A 21,364-nucleotide genomic window follows, 5' to 3' on the forward strand; every position below is an offset into this window, starting at 1 on the left:
AATGTTACAGTTACACTATATCATAAACAAGGAGCATTCTGTGGGCTAATTCGATTGGTTACTTTATCGTGGGTGTAACACCATTAGCGTCGGTTGGGCTAGTAGTGAATATTTCCCCCGGGAAACAGAATTTAGACAGGGTTCTATTGTGAGTGGAATGTCATTTTCTTTCATTAGCAAGGTGAGCTCAAGTTGCCGTGCAATGCTATGCAGCTGTAGGGCAACATCTGTGTGGGTGTCAATGCTACATTGCTAAGCATTCTTCAGCATGGTGGTAATGCTAAAGGCTACTGTCATGTCTATGGTTGGGGAAAGACATGTTGTGGTTGATGTTGTCCACAGATTTAATAAGCACATTGTGCCTCAAATTAATTGATTCTTCAGTGAAATAATTCAGTGAAACATCAAAACCACGCTCAATTCCATGCACTATCAACATAAAAAAAATAAAAAACGACTTATATTTGACTTAAAATGTCAATCGTATTCTCGGTGTTGTGTTTGGTGTTCTTACTTGCTGTATTGTGGTCCTCTGTCAGTGCTTTCTGGCCCGCAGGTTGCACCGTCTCTGTCTCCTCGTTAGCTTCTGTTCCCCTTGGTGACGGAGTGCTCCTCTCACTCTGAGAACCACGTGTCACTATAGAAAAAACAGTCTTCTCCAAGGTCGCTAACTGCAACGCTGGAAGAACTGGTTTCTTAGCCACGGGTGGTGGAACCCTCCTCGGAATCCCGGTTCTTCCAGCGTTGCCGTTAGTGACCGTGGAAGCCGTCGATTGGTCGGAAACCTTCATGAGCACGGCGGCTAGGTTCTTTTGAAGGCTCGCCTGCATCTCGGGGGAGGAAGAGGCGACAGGCGTTTCTATAACGACCTTCTTTGAGCTCCTGGAGAAGATGAAGCTAGCAGTGGAAGCGGGGGACTTTAGCATGTCGCCCCCTTCTGGTGACATTGGGGATAACATCTCATATTCACCACCACTGCTACTGGGGAATGAGGTGGAGGATGGCATTCTAAAGCGCGTTAGAAGACCATCTCTGGAAGACATGGCCGCTGTCTTCATGCGGATAGCTTCCTGCAAGCGCATCGAGGGGGCGATGATCGACGGTGTTGATGACTTCAATGACAGAGGTGTGGATTTTATAGATGGGGATTTCCGGATTGGTTTTTGGGGTGTTGTGTTCTGGGATCCAGGGGTTTGGGTTGGGATTAGACTCTGATCGTGAGCAGGTGGATTCCCCTTGTTGTAATTATTGTCGTTGTCGGAAGGCGTTTTCATCTGGTCTTCACTGACGTTGACCGATCTGAGACGTACCATTTGAAGCAGAGAGGGTGTGACCAGCGGAATGTTGGCGTCTTCTTTGGGAATGGGGGCACTGTTGTGCCTAGACAGATGCTCTGTGCTCCTGGTCTCTCTGTTCACCAAGCTGAACTGTCTCCTGGCAGGTGGTTGGTTCTCAAATGGGAGGGGGAGAAGGGGTGGGACATTGACGGGGGGTGGAATGAGGGCACTCACAGCAGGCTCAGAGTGCATCGGATCTTCAAATTGTACAGGGGAAGGGAGGGGGACACTGATAAGAGATGGAGGAGAGATACTTGAGGGGGGCAACAAGGCTGTTTTCATTGGTGGTGGGGGAGGAGCCTCCTGGAGTGAGGGAGGGACACCCTCTGATAGAGCCAGGACTTCATGTGACTGAGGAGAATTTTCTGTTGGTTGAGTTATGGCTTCCTGCATTGTGATTGACTGCTGGGCAGATTGCTTGACCTCTGCCTCTTTCTTATATTGCTGAACTGGAGAAACAACAGTTGACTCATTTGCGGGAATTGCTTGGAGCTCAGCTGATTCAGATACCTCAGAGCTGGTTTCATCAGTTGGAACAGCATTAGAATTCAGAATCACCTCTTCAGGTCTATCCTCCTTCATCTCCATTTGAGCCGGAATGGGTGACAGATCTGCAGTTTCCCCATTCACAGTTGCCCCAGCCACAGTTGCTCCATTCACAGTTCCCGTAACCTCCTCCACATCCAGAGCCACAATGGACGCCTCCTGGACATCAGTGACTGTGTTACAGCTCTCCACTACATCTGGGAAGCTCTCCGTCATGAAGGGAGGGGGAGGAGGTGGAAAGTCCATCTCATCTGGCTCATAAAATACTGAATCTGCTGGCTCCTCTGGTGGAGGTGGAGGGGGCCAGCAGGGCTCTACTATGGGAATCTCTTCCTCACACTCCTCCTCTACCTCGGGTGTGGGAGTGGACACTAAGGAGGGAGGTGCCTTAGAAGGGGGTGGAGGAGGATGGTGGGCAGGGGGAGGAGATGCTGGAGGAGAGACCCTGTCCACTTTGGGAGGCTCCATGGCAAGGGTCTGTGTAAATGCCTCTGGTTTAGTGGGACTTTCCTCTGTAGTGTTTTCAGTAGCACTCTGACCTTCAACCTCCTTAGTTACTACTTTAACTTCCTTAGCAACTACCTCAACTTCCTTAGCAACTACCTTAACTTCCTTAGCAACTACCTCAACCTCAACTTCCTTAGCTACCACCTCTACCTCCGCCTGTAGGGAACACTTCTCACTCTCGCTGGGAGATTCTACCTTCTCCTCTACTGTGACCTCATCAAATGGCGACTTTTGTTGAATGTCTGTTGTTACTTGAACTACAGGTTCTTTTCTACGAGTACTTTTCTTCATGACAGGAGGGGGTTCCTTCTTTGGAATCGTCGCTAAACTAACTTGTGTCTCCAGACTCTCGTCTTGATCCTTGACCTGTACAATACTACTACTCTTCTGCTGCTGGTTTTGGTTCTGGTTCTGGACCTTTACACTTGCCTCTACCCTCTCTGCGATCATCTCCGGACTTACTTTTTCTTTCGTTTGACTTTCTGTGCTCTCGACTCCCTGACTAACACGATCGGATACCTCAGACACCTGCTCCAGCGTAGGCTCAGTTTCTTCTTTCGAAACAATGTATTTGCTTTCTGATTTCATCAAAGGGACTTCCTCTACGGTAGCCTGCTTTTCCTCTGAGCCTTGAGACTCTTTGCTAGCTTCAGTTTGAGGTTCCTGCTTTTGCTTAATATTGATGTCAGCTTCATCTTTCAGTTCCTGTTGCCTCTGGAGCTGTGCTAGCCTGTTGACGTTGGGGCAAGGACCGCACAGCAGTTCGAAGGTGTGTCTGTTGTGGGCCCAGGTTTCCGGAGGTGGCGGGGAAGGGGCTTTGATGTTGGGGGGTGGCGGAATGTTAAGCAGCTCTCTGATCGCCATGGATGCAGAGCAACTGGTTGGGGTCGCCGGGGCCACCGTTGGTGGCTTTTCTGTTGTCCTTAGAGACGGCGGTGGGGAGGCCTGCTGGGGTGTGCTAGGGATGTTTTTTGAAGCCTCTTGATTGACGTGTTCTGAGGTGACTGAAGACAGGGAGTTGAGGGAAGACGAGACAGAGGCTGCCGAGGAGGAAGCTCTTGAACCGGAACGTTCCGGTTTGACCGGCATCTTCTGGTGTTTACCTGGTGAGGCGAAAGGGCAGATCCCCTTGAGGGAGAGCGTCGGCGTTCCACTCTGCGTTGAGTACCCACTGGAGGGGGACATGGTCTTTTCAAATGTATCTCCCTCTGAGGGAGCTTTCTGTGGGGAAGAGCTGCTGGACCCTGGCCTACCACCAGGGGGGGCCTGTGTGGGACTCAGAGGATTAGAGGCTGTGGAGGATCTTGTACCATTTAAAGAGTTAAACGCAGATGAGTTGGATACAGGGATAGAGCTCTTTGTGATTTCTTTGTAGAGTTCTTTAGAGATCTCGATAGTAACCAAGCTTGTGTCCTCTGCAGCCTCACCACCCGCAGAGTCACTGAGGTCTTTCATCTCCACCAGTCGCCTCTTTATCATCTCCTCATGGTGCAGGGAGTTGGTTCTCCTGGGGGGAGCCGGGGGCAGCTTGGTCTTCATGATCGACAGACAGCGAGAGAATCTGTGAGAGTCTCCTCCAACATCGCTCATCTCCCCAGCACTGACAGACCCAGATAGATCCGACTCAGGTCCCCCCTGAGCAGTTGCAGTACCAGTAACCCTACTGGTGCTGCTGACCCAGCTAGCTGAGCTTTGTAGGCTCACCAGGTCCTGGTCCCCAGCACCAAGCTGCTGCAGCAGTCTCTCCTGCCCAACGAGGCTCACTGTCTGTGGGTTAGCAGGTCCGAAGCTCCCCTTCGTGGAGGAGATGGCGGAGGAGTTGGACTTGATCATCTCGGAAGACTGCGAGTGGCTCCAGCCGGATCCCGAAGTCACTGAGCGTGTGGTCGCCGTAGAACCATTGTCACGGGAACTACTGTCACCATGGGAAAGGGCTTCGCCGCCGTCATAGCAACCATCGCCACCCGACCTCCTCGAAGACGCGGGGCTTGCTGACGACACAGATGCCGGGCTGCTCTTGCTGACGGTGTGGACCGTTCCTTTCCCATTGTGTCCATTGGTATGGCTGGTTCTGCGGTCAATCTGTATGACGTCGACGGAGGCCGGCAGATAGGCGTTGGGGATAATCTTAGACAGGTAGGTGGCCTGGGGAGAGATGGACATCACCGGACCCTGGAAGGAGGCAAACACAAGCATGGAGCTGTGGAGTTGTCATACTATGTAGAGAACTGTGGAGCTGTCATACTGTGGAGCTGTCATACTATGTAGAGAACTGTGGAGCTGTCATACTGTGGAGCTGTCATACTATGTAGAGAACTGTGGAGCTGTCATACTATGTAGAGAACTGTGGAGCTGTCATACTATGTAGAGAACTGTGGAGCTGTCATACTGTGGAGCTGTCATATTATGTAGAGAACTGTGGAGCTGTCCTACTATGTAGAGAACTGTGGAGCTGTCATACTGTGGAGCTGTCATACTATGTAGAGAACTGTGGAGCTGCCATACTGTGGAGCTGCCATACTATGTAGAGAACTGTGGAGCTGTCATACTATGTAGATAACTGTGGAGCTGTCATACTATGTAGAGAACTGTGGAGCTGTCATACTATGTAGAGAACTGTGGAGCTGTCATATTATGTAGAGAACTGTGGAGCTGTCCTACTATGTAGAGAACTGTGGAGCTGTCATACTGTGGAGCTGTCATACTATGTAGAGAACTGTGGAGCTGTCATATTATGTAGAGAACTGTGGAGAACTGTGGAGCTGTACTACTATGTAGAGAACTGTGGAGCTGTCATACTATGTAGAGAACTGTGGAGCTGTCATACTGTGGAGCTGTCATACTATGTAGAGAACTGTGGAGCTGTCATACTATATAGAGAACTGTGGAGCTGTCATATTATGTAGAGAACTGTGGAGAACTGTGGAGCTGTACTACTATGTAGAGAACTGTGGAGCTGTCATACTATGTAGAGAACTGTGGAGCTGTCATACTGTGGAGCTGTCATACTATGTAGAGAACTGTGGAGCTGTCATATTTAGAGAACTGTGGAGCTGTCATACTATGTAGAGAACTGTGGAGCTGTCATACTATGTAGAGAACTGTGGAGCTGTCATACTGTGGAGCTGTCATACTATGTAGAGAACTGTGGAGCTGTCATATTATGTAGAGAACTGTGGAGCTGTCATAATATGTAGAGAACTGTGGAGCTGTCATACTATGTAGATAACTGTGGATCTGTCATACTGTGGAGCTGTCATACTATGTAGAGAACTGTGGAGCTGTCATATTATGTAGAGAACTGTGGAGCTGTCATACTATATAGAGAACTGTGGAGCTGTCATATTATGTAGAGAACTGTGGAGCTGTCATACTATATAGAGAACTGTGGAGCTGTCATATTATGTAGAGAACTGTGGAGCTGTCATACTATGTAGATAACTGTGGAGCTGTCCTACTATGTAGAGAACTGTGGAGCTGTCATACAATGTAGAGAACTGTGGAGCTGTCATACTATGTAGAGAACTGTGGAGTTGTCATACTATATAGAGAACTGTGGAGCTGTCATATTATGTAGAGAACTGTGGAGAACTGTGGCGCTGTACTACTATGTAGAGAACTGTGGAGCTGTCATACTATGTAGAGAACTGTGGAGCTGTCATATTATGTAGAGAACTGTCTAGAACTGTGGAGCTGTCATACTATGTAGATAACTGTGGAGCTGTCATACTGTGGAGCTGTCATACTATGTAGAGAACTGTGGAGCTGTCATATTATGTAGAGAACTGTGGAGCTGTCATACTATATAGAGAACTGTGGAGCTGTCATGTTATGTAGAGAACTGTGGAGCTGTCATACTATATAGAGAACTGTGGAGCTGTCATATTATGTCGAGAACTGTGGAGCTGTCATACTATATAGAGAACTGTGGAGCTGTCATATTATGTAGAGAACTGTGGAGCTGTCATACTATATAGAGAACTGTGGAGCTGTCATATTATGTAGAGAACTGTGGAGCTGTCATATTATGTAGAGAACTGTGGAGCTGTCATACTATGTAGAGAACTGTGGAGCTGTCATATTATGTAGAGAACTGTGGATCTGTCATATTATGTAGAGAACTGTGGAGCTGTCATATTATGTAGAGAACTGTGGAGCTGTCCTACTGTGTAGAGAACTGTGGAGCTGTCATATTATGTAGAGAACTGTGGAGCTGTCATACTATGTAGAGAACTGTGGAGCTGTCGTATTATGTAGAGAACTGAGGAGCTGTCATATTATGTAGAGAACTGTGGATCTGTCATACTATGTAGAGAACTGTGGAGCTGTCATATTATGTAGAGAACTGTGGATCTGTCATACTATGTAGAGAACTGTGGAGCTGTCATATTATGTAGAGAACTGTGGAGCTGTCATACTGTGGAGCTGTCATACAATGTAGAGAACTGTGGAGCTGTCATATTATGTAGAGAACTGTGGAGCTGTCATACTATGTAGAGAACTGTGGAGCTGTCATACTATGTAGAGAACTGTGGAGCTGTCTTACTATGTAGAGAACTGTGGAGCTGTCATACTATGTAGAGAACTGTGGATCTGTCCTACTATGTAGAGAACTGTGGAGCTGTCCTACTATGTAGAGAACTGTGGAGCTGTCATACTATGTAGAGAACTGTGGAGCTGTCATATTATGTAGAGAACTGTGGATCTGTCATACTATGTAGAGAACTGTGGAGCTGTCATATTATGTAGAGAACTGTGGAGCTGTCATACTGTGGAGCTGTCATACAATGTAGAGAACTGTGGAGCTGTCATATTATGTAGAGAACTGTGGAGCTGTCATACTATGTAGAGAACTGTGGAGCTGTCATACTATGTAGAGAACTGTGGAGCTGTCTTACTATGTAGAGAACTGTGGAGCTGTCATACTATGTAGAGAACTGTGGATCTGTCCTACTATGTAGAGAACTGTGGAGCTGTCCTACTATGTAGAGAACTGTGGAGCTGTCATACTATGTAGAGAACTGTGGAGCTGTCATACTATGTAGAGAACTGTGGAGCTGTCATACTATGTAGAGAACTGTGGAGCTGTCTTACTATGTAGAGAACTGTGGAGCTGTCATACTATGTAGAGAACTGTGGATCTGTCCTACTATGTAGAGAACTGTGGAGCTGTCCTACTATGTAGAGAACTGTGGAGCTGTCATACTATGTAGAGAACTGTGGAGCTGTCATACTATGTAGAGAACTGTGGAGCTGTCATACTATGTAGAGAACTGTGGCGCTGTCTTACTATGTAGAGAACTGTGGAGCTGTCATACTATGTAGAGAACTGTGGATCTGTCCTACTATGTAGAGAACTGTGGAGCTGTCCTACTATGTAGAGAACTGTGGAGCTGTCATACTATGTAGAGAACTGTGGAGCTGTCCTACTATGTATAGAACTGTATAGCTTTAAGTATATGGATCTCATTTCAGTGGTTCAGATAACAAGCTTGATGGTAGATGACCTTGTGACGTGACAAGCAACATCCCAGGGAAATGTATAAGTGCCATTTAGCAGACATTTTTTATCCATTAGTGGGGGCATACATTTCCGTATAGATGACCCCAGCAGGGAGAAACGTGGAGACAAACACTGTTCACTCACAAGTGCCTCCTGGAGGAAGTTGGGGAATCCAACCGAGCAAGAGGAGGTCGTGCCCGGCACGGCCAGAGATTTGGGCCTCTGGGTGGAGGAGAGACGAGAGTCCAGTCCCCTGTGGTGCCTGAAGCCCTGGTCGTCCCTATAAACAGACTGGAGGTGGTGTCTCAACAGCTGCTCCTCTCTGGATGCCTATTTAGGTGAGATTAGTTGTAATTATAGTAATTTTAGTGGATTCTTGTTTAACATAAACAATAACTACCTTAGTTTCAAAGAAACCTTATTGGAAATTAAACAGAAGTTATGTTTTGTCATGAACGTAGAAGTCTGAAATTAAAAGTAGGACACTGTAACTTAAAGCAGAAAATAAATGTACTTGATCAGCTGGGGTTGTAAAGGTTAAAACAAGCCTCACCGGCAGTTCTGAGATATGTACCTTAGCTCCATCGTGGTTGGCTAGAGGGGTCTCTCCGTCGATGGTGGGGATGACGACCACATCTGGTTGGCCGTCACTACCTTGTCCTCCAGAGCCGTTCGGGAGCTTGGAAGGAACTTGGTACGCAGACCCACTGTGCAGGTCTAGAAGGAGAACGGTGGGAAACATCGTATCACCTCATTTGAATATGACAAAAGATCGTACCATTGATTTGACCTATTTTAAATGACAAAGTGGCTTAGGCTATTCATTCAGTATAGATCCCATTTTATTCAGTGAAACCACTAACCCACAAAACCCTGGTACGTTGTTGGTTCGCGGGGACTTCGTAAAGTGAAAGCTCAGTGCAATCCATCCGCTACATACGTACCCAGCTCTCTCTGGACCTGCTGGGGTATGCCCATGATAGTTGTCCTCCTGCTCCTGTTCTTCACCTTCTCTAGTCTTTTCACTGGGTTCAGAGGCTTGAACGTGGAGCCTGAGAGAAGAGGGTTTAGAGGAGGATGAAGGATAAGACAAGTGGATTTATGAGTAAAGATGTGATGCGGGTTTAAACGTTTGATTTGATTCGAAGGGATGAAAGGAGAGATGACGAGGGAGGAGAGTTAATATATTATATACAATATTGAGAATCACAGTCGGATTCAATAGTGAACGATTTAAATAGTGTTTGGAGAAGATTTTCAAAGAGAAGGACAGAAATGTGTTGGATTTAGGGCTGTGACGGTCATGGAATTTTGGATGAATGGTAATTGGCCAACCAAATGACTACGGCCTCCGTAATAAGCGTTCGAAATAGCAAAACCACAACAAAGAAGACATGTTTTTTTTCCTCTCCTAACCCGGTGCTGTCGTAGATTACATTTGTTTGTGCTTCTGCTGACGGGACGGTCAGGCATTCGTTTAGGAGCAAAGTTTCATCCTGTTCATGTAAGAGGCTGTGTTACCACAGAAACGGACTCTACCGCACAAACGGCTGACTGTCCGGTCTTCAGTCAACTGTTTGAAAAAAAAAACAGAAAAAAAACATATGAAAAACTGTTATGACTTATTTTTTTTTTTAACTGTTATGACTGTTATTTTTAAAAAACTGTTATGACTGTTATTTTTTTTAACTGTTATGACTGTTATTTTTAAAAAACTGTTATGACTGTTATTTTTTATTTTCACGGCGTTCTTCGTTCGTAACTGACGGTAACATGGTTATATGGTGTGGGTGTGTGTGTGCGCGTGTGTTTTGACTATTCTTTATGTGTAACTAAATCCTCTGGTTTTGACGACAGGTCTAAACAGAATCTAACCCCAGTAGACAGTAGACAGTAGAGACCCAGAAGACAGTGGAGACAGAAGAGACCCAGTAGACAGTAGAGACCCAGGAGACAGTGGAGACAGAAGAGACCAAGTAGACAGTAGAGACTCAGGAGACAGTGGAGACAGAAGAGACCCAGTAGAGACAGATGAGACACAGTAGAGACTCAGTAGAGACAGAAGAGACCCAGTAGACAGTAGAGACCCAGTAGACAGTAGAGACAGAAGAGACCCAGTAGACAGAAGAGACACAGTAGACAGTAGAGACCAGTAGACAGTAGAGACTCAGTAGAGACAGAAGAGACCCAGTAGACAGTAGAAACCCAGTAGACAGTATAGACCCAGTAGACAGTAGAGACTCAGTAGAGACAGAAGAGACCCAGTAGACAGTAGAAACCCAGTAGACAGTATAGACCCAGTAGACAGTAGAGACTCAGTAGACAGTAAAGACCCAGTAGACAGTAGAGACCCAGTAGACAGAAGAGACCCAGTAGACAGTAGAGACCCAGTAGAGACAGTAGAGACCCAGTAGACAGTAGAGACCCAGTAGACAGTAGAGACCCAGTAGACAGTAGAGACCCAGTAGACAATAGACCCAGTAGAGACCAAGTAGACAGAAGAGACCCAGTAAACTGAAGAGACCCAGTAGACAGAAGAGACCCAGTAGAAAGTAGAGACCCAGAAGGCCCAGTAGAGACATAAGAGATCCAGTAGACAGTAGAGACCCAGTAGAGACCCAGTAGACAGAAGTGACCCAGTAGACAGAAGAGACCCGGTAGACAGTAGAGACCCAGTAGACCAAGAAGAGACAGAAGAGACCCAGAAGACAGTAGAGACCCAGTAGACCCAGTAGACAGAAGAGACCCAGTAGACCCAGAAGAGACCCAGTAGACAGTAGAGACCCAGTGGAGACAGAAGAGACCCAGTAGACAGTAGAGACCCTGTAGACAGTATAGACTCAGTAGACAGTAGAGACCCAGTAGACAGTAGAGACCCAGTGGAGACAGAAGAGACCCAGTAGACAGTAGAGACCCAGTAGACAGTAGAGACCCAGTAGACAGAAGAGACCCAGTAGACAGTAGAGACCCAGTAGACAGTAGAGACCCAGTAGACAGTAGAGACCCAGTAGAGACCAAGTAGACAGAAGAGACCCAGTAGACAGTAGAGACCCAGTAGACAGTAGAGACCCAGTAGACAGTAGAGACCCAGAAGACCCAGTAGAAACATAAGAGATCCAGTAGACAGTAGTGACCCAGTAGACAGAAGTGACCCAGTAGACAGAAGAGACCCGGTAGACAGTAGAGACCCACAAGAGACAGAAGAGACAGAAGAGTCCCAGTAGACAGTAGAGACCCAGTAGACCCAGGAGAGACCCAGTAGACCCAGGAGAGACCCAGTAGACAGTAGAGACCCAGTAGACAGTAGAGACCCAGTAGACAGTAGAGGCCCTGTAGACAGTAGAGACAGTAGAGACAGAAGAGACTCAGTAGACAGTAGAGACTCAGTAGAGACAGAATAGACCCAGTAGACAGTATAGACCCAGTAGACAGTAGAGACTCAGTAGAGACAGAAGAGACCCAGTAGACAGTAGAAACCCAGTAGACAGTATAGACCCAGTAGACAGTAGAGACTCAGTAGACAGTAAAGACCCAGTAGACAGTAGAGACCCAGTAGACAGAAGAGACCCAGTAGACAGTAGAGACCCAGTAGAGACAGTAGAGACCCAGTAGACAGTAGAGACCCAGTAGACAGTAGAGACCCAGTAGACAGTAGAGACCCAGTAGACAATAGACCCAGTAGAGACCAAGTAGACAGAAGAGACCCAGTAGACTGAAGAGACCCAGTAGACAGAAGAGACCCAGTAGACAGTAGAGACCCAGAAGGCCCAGTAGAGACATAAGAGATCCAGTAGACAGTAGAGACCCAGTAGAGACCCAGTAGACAGAAGTGACCCAGTAGACAGAAGAGACCCGGTAGACAGTAGAGACCCAGTAGACCCAGAAGAGACAGAAGAGACCCAGAAGACAGTAGAGACCCAGTAGACCCAGTAGACAGAAGAGACCCAGTAGACCCAGAAGAGACCCAGTAGACAGTAGAGACCCAGTGGAGACAGAAGAGACCCAGTAGACAGTAGAGACCCTGTAGACAGTATAGACTCAGTAGACAGTAGAGACCCAGTAGACAGTAGAGACCCAGTGGAGACAGAAGAGACCCAGTAGACAGTAGAGACCCAGTAGACAGTAGAGACCCAGTAGACAGAAGAGACCCAGTAGACAGTAGAGACCCAGTAGACAGTAGAGACCCAGTAGACAGTAGAGACCCAGTAGAGACCAAGTAGACAGAAGAGACCCAGTAGACAGTAGAGACCCAGTAGACAGTAGAGACCCAGTAGACAGTAGAGACCCAGTAGAAACATAAGAGATCCAGTAGACAGTAGTGACCCAGTAGACAGAAGTGACCCAGTAGACAGAAGAGACCCGGTAGACAGTAGAGACCCACAAGAGACAGAAGAGACAGAAGAGTCCCAGTAGACAGTAGAGACCCAGTAGACCCAGGAGAGACCCAGTAGACCCAGGAGAGACCCAGTAGACCCAGAAGAGACCCAGTAGACAGTAGAGACCCAGTAGACAGTAGACCCAGAAGAGACCCAGTAGACAGTAGAGACCCTGTAGACAGTAGAGACAGTAGAGACAGAAGAGACTCAGTAGACAGTAGAGACTCAGTAGAGACAGAATAGACCCAGTAGAAAGAAGAGACTCAGTAGACAGTAGAGACTCAGTAGAGACAGTAGGGACCCAGTCGACAGTAGAGACCCAGTAGACAGTAGAGACTCAGTAGAGACAGTAGATACCCAGCAGACAGTATAGACCCAGTAGACAGTAGAGACCCAGTAGACAGTATAGACTCAGTAGAGACAGTAGAGACCAAGTGGACAGTAGAGACCCAGTGGACAGTAGAGACCCAGTAAACAGTAGAGACCCAGTAGACAGTAGAGACCCAGTAGAGACCCAGTAGACAGTAGAGACCCAGTAGAGACCCAGTAGACAGTAAAGACCAAGTAGAGACAGAAGAGACCCAGTAGACAGTAGAGACCCAGTAGAGACAGAAGAGACCCAGTAGACAGTAGAGACCCAGTAGACAGTTGAGACTCAGTAGAGACAGAACAGACTAAATAGAGACTGAAGAGACCCAGCAGAGACCCAGTGGATACCCAGTAGAGACAGTAGAGACCAAGTAGACCCAGTAGAGACCCAGTAGAGACAGAACAGACTAAATAGAGACAGAAGAGACCCAGTAAAGACGCAGTGGATACCCAGTAGAGACAGTAGAGACCCAGTAGACCCAGAAGAGACTCAGTAGAGACAGAGAGACTCAATAGAGACAGAAGAGACCCAGTAGAGGCAGAAGAGACCCAGTAGAGACCATTAGACACCCAGTAGAGACAGAACAGACTCAGTAGAGACAGAAGAGACCCAGAAGACAGTAGAGACCCAGTAGACCCAGTAGACAGAAGAGACCCAGTAGACCCAGAAGAGACCCAGTAGACAGTAGAGACCCAGTGGAGACAGAAGAGACCCAGTAGACAGTAGAGACCCTGTAGACAGTATAGACTCAGTAGACAGTAGAGACCCAGTAGACAGTAGAGACCCAGTGGAGACAGAAGAGACCCAGTAGACAGTAGAGACCCAGTAGACAGTAGAGACCCAGTAGACAGAAGAGACCCAGTAGACAGTAGAGACCCAGTAGACAGTAGAGACCCAGTAGAGACCAAGTAGACAGAAGAGACCCAGTAGACAGTAGAGACCCAGTAGACAGTAGAGACCCAGTAGACAGTAGAGACCCAGAAGACCCAGTAGAAACATAAGAGATCCAGTAGACAGTAGTGACCCAGTAGACAGAAGTGACCCAGTAGACAGAAGAGACCCGGTAGACAGTAGAGACCCAGAAGAGACAGAAGAGTCCCAGTAGACAGTAGAGACCCAGTAGACCCAGGAGAGACCCAGTAGACCCAGGAGAGACCCAGTAGACAGTAGAGACCCAGTAGACAGTAGAGACCCAGTAGACCCAGAAGAGACCCAGTAGACAGTAGAGACCCTGTAGACAGTAGAGACAGTAGAGACAGAAGAGACTCAGTAGACAGTAGAGACTCAGTAGAGACAGAATAGACCCAGTAGAAAGAAGAGACTCAGTAGACAGTAGAGACTCAGTAGAGACAGTAGGGACCCAGTCGACAGTAGAGACCCAGTAGACAGTAGAGACTCAGTAGAGACAGTAGATACCCAGCAGACAGTAGAGACCCAGTAGACAGTAGAGACCCAGTAGACAGTATAGACTCAGTAGAGACAGTAGTGACCAATTGGACAGTAGAGACCCAGTGGACAGTAGAGACCCAGTAAACAGTAGAGACCCAGTAGACAGTAGAGACCCAGTAGAGACCCAGTAGACAGTAGAGACCCAGTAGAGACCCAGTAGACAGTAAAGACCAAGTAGAGACAGAAGAGACCCAGTAGACAGTAGAGACCCAGTAGAGACAGAAGAGACCCAGTAGACAGTAGAGACCCAGTAGACAGTTGAGACTCAGTAGAGACAGAACAGACTAAATAGAGACAGAAGAGACCCAGCAGAGACCCAGTGGATACCCAGTAGAGACAGTAGAGACCAAGTAGACCCAGTAGAGACCCAGTAGAGACAGAACAGACTAAATAGAGACAGAAGAGACCCAGTAAAGACGCAGTGGATACCCAGTAGAGACAGTAGAGACCCAGTAGACCCAGAAGAGACTCAGTAGAGACAGAGAGACTCAATAGAGACAGAAGAGACCCAGTAGAGGCAGAAGAGACCCAGTAGAGACCATTAGACACCCAGTAGAGACAGAACAGACTCAGTAGAGACAGAAGAGACTCAGTAGAGACAGAAGAGACTCAGTAGACACCCAGTAGAGACAGAACAGACTCAGTAGAGACAGAAGAGATCCAGTAGACACCCAGTAGAGACAGAACAGACTCTGTAGAGACAGAAGAGACCCAGTAGAGACAGAAGAGACCCAATAGAGACAGAAGAGACCCCGTTTATACCCAGTAGAGATAGAAGAGAGACAGTAGAGACCCAGTAGAGAGACAGTAGAAACCCAGTAGATACCCAGTAGAGACAGAATAGACCCAGCAGAGAGACAGTAGATACCCAGTAGAGACAGAAGAGACCCAGTAGAGAGAGAGTAGAGACCCAGTAGAGACAGAAGAGAACAAGTAGACCCAGTGGAGACAGAAGAGACTAAGTAGTCCCAGAAGAGACTCAGTAGAGACAGAAGAGACTCATTAGAGACAGAAGTGACCCAGTAGAGACAGAAAAGACAGACAAAACTCAGTAGAGCCCCAGTAGAGACAGAACAGACTCAGTAGAGACCCAGTAGAGACAGTATAGACCCAGTAGAGAGACAGTAGATACCCATTAGAGACAGAACAGACCAAGTAGTCCCAGAAGAGACTCAGTAGAGACAGAAGAGACTCATTAGAGACAGAAGTGACCCAGTAGAGACAGAAGAGACCCAGTAGACAGACGAGACTAAGTAGAGACCCAGTAGAGACAGATGAGACCCAGCAGAGAGACAGTATAGACCCAGTAGAGACAGTAGAGAGAGTAGAGACTCAGTAGAGACAGAAAAGACCCAGTAGAGACAGACGTGACTCAGTAGAGACAGAAGAGACTCAGTAGAGACAGTAGAGACCAAGTAGAGACAGAAGAGACCCAGTAGAGACCCACTAGAGACCAAGTAGAGACAGAAGAGACCAAGTAGATAGACAGTAGAGACAGAAGAGAACCAGTAGAGACCCAGTAGAGACCCAGTAGAGACAGAAGAGACCCAGTAGACAGACGAGACTCAGTAGAGACCCAGTAGAGACAGAAGAGACCCAGCAGAGAGACAGTATAGACCCAGTAGAGACAGTAGAGAGAGTAGAGACTCAGTAGAGACAGAAGAGACCCAGTAGAGACAGACGTGACTCAGAGACAGAAGAGACTCAGTAGAGACAGTAGAGACCCAGTAGAGACAGAAGAGACCCAGTAGAGACCCACTAGAGACTAAGTAGAGAGACAGTAGATACCCAGTAGAGACAAAAGAGAACCAGTAGATACCAAGTAGAGACAGAAGAGACCCAGTAGCGAGAGTAGAGACCCAGTAGAGACAGAAGAGAACCAGTAGAGACAGATGAGACCCAGTAGACAGACGAGACTAAGTAGAGACCCAGTAGAGACAGAAGAGACCCAGTAGAGACAGACGTGACTCAGTAGAGACAGAATAGACTCAGTAGAGACAGAAGAGACCCAGTAGAGACAGAAGAGACCCAGTAGAGACCCACTAGAGACCAAGTAGAGACAGAAGAGACCAAGTAGATAGACAGTAGAGACCCAGTAGAGACAGAAGAGAACCAGTAGAGACCCACTAGAGACCCAGTAGAGAGACAGTAGATACCCAGTAGAGACAGACGAGACTCAGTGGAGACCCAGTAGAGACAGAAGAGACCCAGCAGAGAGACAGTATAGACCCAGTAGAGACAGTAGAGAGAGTAGAGACTCAGTAGAGACAGAAGAGACCCAGTAGAGACAGACGTGACTCAGTAGAGACAGAAGAGACTCAGTAGAGACAGTAGAGACCCAGTAGAGACAGAAGAGACCCAGTAGAGACCCACTAGAGACCAAGTAGAGAGACAGTAGATACCCAGTAGAGACAAAAGAGAACCAGTAGATACCAAGTAGAGACAGAAGAGACCCAGTAGCGAGAGTAGAGACCCAGTAGAGACAGAAGAGAACCAGTAGAGACCCAGTAGAGACAGAAGAGAACCAGTAGAGACCCACTAGAGACCCAGTAGAGACAGAAGAGACTCAGTAGCGAGAGTAGAGACCCAGTAGAGACAGAAGAGACCCAGTAGAGAGACAGTAGAAAGACAGTAGATACCCAGTAGAGACAGAAGAGACCCAGTAGAGACAGAAGAGACCGAGTAGAGACCCAGTAGAGACAGAAGAGACCCATTAGAGACAGAAGAGACCCAGTAGAGAGAGTAGATTCCCAGTAAAGACAGAAGAGACCCAGTAGTGCGACAGTAGATACCCAGTAGAGACAGAAAAGACCCAGTAGAGAGACAGTAGAGACCCAGTAGAGAGACAGTAGATACCCAGTAGAGACAGAAGAGACCCAGTAGAGCGACAGTAGATACCCAGTAGAGACAGTTTGTTGCATGCAATATGCTTTGTGGACAGAGGTTGCTCTCCGGTTTTGTGTTGAAACAAATGTGTTGTTGAATTTATTGTGTCTTATTGTTTCGACCATAGAGACCATATTTCACACAAGGCATATGAACTAACAGGTTATGGGGCAAACAACGCAATTATCACAACACATTGGTTGTAATTAATCTTTTTGTCTTCCCCGGTGATTTTACCCAGGCACCACTGCTGGATTCATGGAACCTTCTGGAAAAGCTTGGGTCTGTTGAGAAACCAGAGGCCTTTGGCATCGCCCTGCTCAGGTTCTCTCACAAGAATGTGTCTTGCAGGTGAAGCGACACACACACACACAGACACACACACACACACACACACACACACACACACACACACACACACACACACACACACACACACACACACACACAGACACAGACACAGACACAGACACAGACACAGACACACACACACACACAGACACACACACAAAACCGATCTTCTCCTTTACCTTGGCGCGTGATCACGGGTCTCGTGGACATGGCTGACGATAAAGCGGAGGTCGCCGCGGTAACAGAATTCCCGGCGGTGCTTCCGGACTCCTGACATCCATCCCAGTGGTTGGAGCTGACATCCTGTTCTGGCTGGAGAGAGGGATTACAGGAGTGAGTGTTAGGGAAACAAGGTATTCCGTCTCTGTGTACTCGCAGAAGTTGTTGTCTGCTCCGCTCTCTTAGTCCTTGATTAGCCACATAAGATTGCTTCAAAATTAACCACTACTTACGAGGCCACTCTGGTCATCCTGAAAGTCCACTCCATTGTGATATTCTGATGGAGAATCAAAAAAGGGTATTCAATCACAGATAAATCCATACACGGTAGCTCCAACAATGACATTTAACCATCTGGAGTTGAACCCCTGTGATATGGTCTGAGTACAAATCTTCATATTCTATACTGTTTAGAGTGTGTGTAGTACTCACCCTCTTGTAGGGAGTAGTGAGAACATACGGGGCATTCGGGAAAGTATTCAGACCCCTTCACTTTTTTTTTCCACATTTTGTTTACGTTACAGCTTAATTGTAAAATGGATTAAAACAATTAAAAAATATATCTACACACGATACCCCAGTGTAAGGAGCAACGCTAGAGATGAGAAGCAAATACAGGGGAGTGAACATTTACCTGGGAAAACGGACATCAAAACAAGAACATCATCTGAACAGGGGGAACAAAACGACAATAATTCTGACACAGGGAACAAACTGAGGAGCACACAGATATAGAGGGCGGGGTAATCAACAAGGTAATGAGAGTCCAGGTGAGTCCAAAATAGCTGTGTGTTTTATTTTTATTTGATTTATTTTTTTATCTCACCTTTATTTAACCAGGTAGGCCAGTTGAGAACCAGTTCTCATTTACAACTGTGACCTGGCCAAGATAAAGCAAAGCAGTTCGATAGGCCATAGTAGCAAAGTAATTACAATTTAGCAGATTAACACTGGAGTGAAAGGTGAGCAGATGATGATGTATAAGTAGTGATACTGGTGTGCAAAAGAGCAGAACAGTAAATAAAAACCATATGGGGATGAGGTAGGTAGATTGGGTGGGCTATTTACCGATAGACTATGTACAGCTGCAGTGATCGGTTAGCTGCTCAGATAGCTGATGTTTAAAGTAAGTGAGGGAAATAAAAGTCTCCAGCTTCAGTGATTTTTGCAATTCTTTCCAGTCACTGGCAGCAGAGAACTGGAAGGAAAGGCAGCCAAAGGAGGTGTTGGCTTTGGGGATGACCAGTGATGATGTAATGATGGTGACAGGTGTGCATAATGAAGGAGACGAGACGGGGACGCCGGAGCAGGCGGGACACCCATAATGACAAGCAAAAAACCCAGAAATACCACATTTACATAAGTATTCAGACCCTTTGCTATGAGACTTGAGCTCTGGTGCATCCTGTTTCCATTGATTATCCTTGAGATGTTTCTAGAACTTGATTGGAGTCCACCTGTGGTAAATTAAATTGATCGGACATGATTTGGTAAGGCACACTCCTATCTATATAAGGTCCCACAGTTGACAGCGCATGTCAGAGCAAAGAACAAGCCAATAGGTCGAAAGAATTGTCCGTAGAGCTCAGAGACAGGATTGTGTTGAGGCACAGATCTGGGGAAGGGCACCAAAACATTCTGCAGCATTGAAGGTCCCCAAGAACACAGTGGCCTCCATCATTCTGACAGAGCTTGAGAGGATCTGCAAAGAAGAATGGGAGAAACTCCCCCAAAACAGGTGTGCCAAGCTTGTACAGTCATACCCAAGAAGAATTAAGGCTTTAATCGCTGCCGAAGGTGCTTCAACAAAGTACTAAGAAAAGGGTCTGAATACTCATGTAAATATGATATGAGTTTTTTTTTTAACTCTTTAATATTTAATAATATTTTCTTACAGTTTCTCATTATGGGGTATTGTGGTTTCATTATGGGGTATTGTGATGTCCTTATGGGGTATTGTGATGTCATTATGGGGTATTGTGATGTCATTATGGGGTTTTGTGGTTTCATTATGGGGTATTGTGATGTCATTATGGGGTATTGTGGTTTCATTATGGGGTATTGTGATGTCATTATGGGGTTTTGTGGTTTCATTATGGGGTATTGTGATGTCATTATGGGGTTTTGTGGTTTCATTATGGGGTATTGTGATGTCCTTATGGGGTATTGTGATGTCATTATGGGGTATTGTGATGTCATTATGGGGTTTTGTGGTTTCATTATGGGGTATTGTGATGTCATTATGGGGTTTTGTGGTTTCATTATGGGGTATTGTGATGTCATTATGGGGTATTGTGATGTCATTATGGGGTTTTGTGGTTTCATTATGGGGTATTGTGATGTCATTATGGGGTTTTGTGGTTTCATTATGGGGTATTGTGATGTCATTATGGGGTATTGTGGTTTCATTATGGGGTATTGTGATGTCATTATGGGGTTTTGTGGTTTCATTATGGGGTATTGTGATGTCATTATGGGGTTTTGTGGTTTCATTATGGGGTTTTGTGGTTTCATTATGGGGTATTGTGGTTTCATTATGGGGTATTGTGATGTCCTTATGGGGTATTGTGATGTCATTATGGGGTATTGTGATGTCATTATGGGGTTTTGTGGTTTCATTATGGGGTTTTGTGGTTTCATTATGGGGTATTGTGGTTTCATTATGGGGTATTGTGATGTCATTATGGGGTTTTGTGGTTTCATTATGGGGTATTGTGATGTCATTATGGGGGTATTGTGATGTCATTATGGGGTTTTGTGGTTTCATTATGGGGTATTGTGATGTCATTATGGGGTTTTGTGGTTTCATTATGGGGTATTGTGATGTCATTATGGGGTTTTGTGGTTTCATTATGGGGTATTGTGATGTCATTATGGGGTTTTGTGGTTTCATTATGGGGTATTGTGATGTCATTATGGGGGTATTGTGATGTCATTATGGGGTTTTGTGGTTTCATTATGGGGTATTGTGATGTCATTATGGGGTTTTGTGGTTTCATTATGGGGTATTGTGGTTTCATTATGGGGTATTGTGATGTCATTATGGGGTTTTGTGGTTTCATTATGGGGTATTGTGATGGCATTATTGGGTTTTGTGGTTTCATTATGGGGTATTGTGATGTCATTATGGGGTTTTGTGGTTTCATTATGGGGTATTGTGATGTCATTATGGGGTTTTGTGGTTTCATTATGGGGTTTTGTGGTTTCATTATGGGGTATTGTGGTTTCATTATGGGGTATTGTGATGTCATTATGGGGTTTTGTGGTTTCATTATGGGGTATTGTGATGTCATTATGGGGGTATTGTGATGTCATTATGGGGTTTTGTGGTTTCATTATGGGGTATTGTGATGTCATTATGGGGTTTTGTGGTTTCATTATGGGGTATTGTGATGTCATTATGGGGTTTTGTGGTTTCATTATGGGGTATTGTGATGTCATTATGGGGTTTTGTGGTTTCATTATGGGGTATTGTGATGTCATTATGGGGGTATTGTGATGTCATTATGGGGTTTTGTGGTTTCATTATGGGGTATTGTGATGTCATTATGGGGTTTTGTGGTTTCATTATGGGGTATTGTGGTTTCATTATGGGGTATTGTGATGTCATTATGGGGTTTTGTGGTTTCATTATGGGGTATTGTGATGGCATTATTGGGTTTTGTGGTTTCATTATGGGGTATTGTGATGTCATTATGGGGTTTTGTGGTTTCATTATGGGGTATTGTGATGTCATTATGGGGTTTTGTGGTTTCATTATGGGGTATTGTGATGTCATTATGGGGTTTTTTGGTTTCATTATGGGGTATTGTGATGTCAT

General features: G+C 46.2%; 1 protein-coding gene across 1 annotated transcript in view; it reads right to left on the minus strand.

Annotated features, from left to right (window-relative positions):
• Nucleotides 1–21,364, minus strand: part of LOC110496752 (uncharacterized protein KIAA1522 homolog) — a 112,644-nt gene that overhangs the window by 2,603 nt on the left and 88,677 nt on the right. The window contains exons 4-9 of the mRNA XM_036953656.1: nt 17,778–17,821; nt 17,505–17,637; nt 8,838–8,945; nt 8,468–8,610; nt 8,038–8,223; nt 515–4,562 (exon numbers count right to left, since the gene is read on the minus strand). Of these exons, the coding sequence (XP_036809551.1) occupies nt 515–4,562; nt 8,038–8,223; nt 8,468–8,610; nt 8,838–8,945; nt 17,505–17,637; nt 17,778–17,821 (4,662 nt within the window). The remainder of the gene's footprint in view (nt 1–514; nt 4,563–8,037; nt 8,224–8,467; nt 8,611–8,837; nt 8,946–17,504; nt 17,638–17,777; nt 17,822–21,364) is intronic.

This window comes from Oncorhynchus mykiss, chromosome 18, assembly GCF_013265735.2.
Source record: "Oncorhynchus mykiss isolate Arlee chromosome 18, USDA_OmykA_1.1, whole genome shotgun sequence".
Taxonomy (NCBI): Eukaryota; Metazoa; Chordata; class Actinopteri; order Salmoniformes; family Salmonidae; genus Oncorhynchus; species Oncorhynchus mykiss.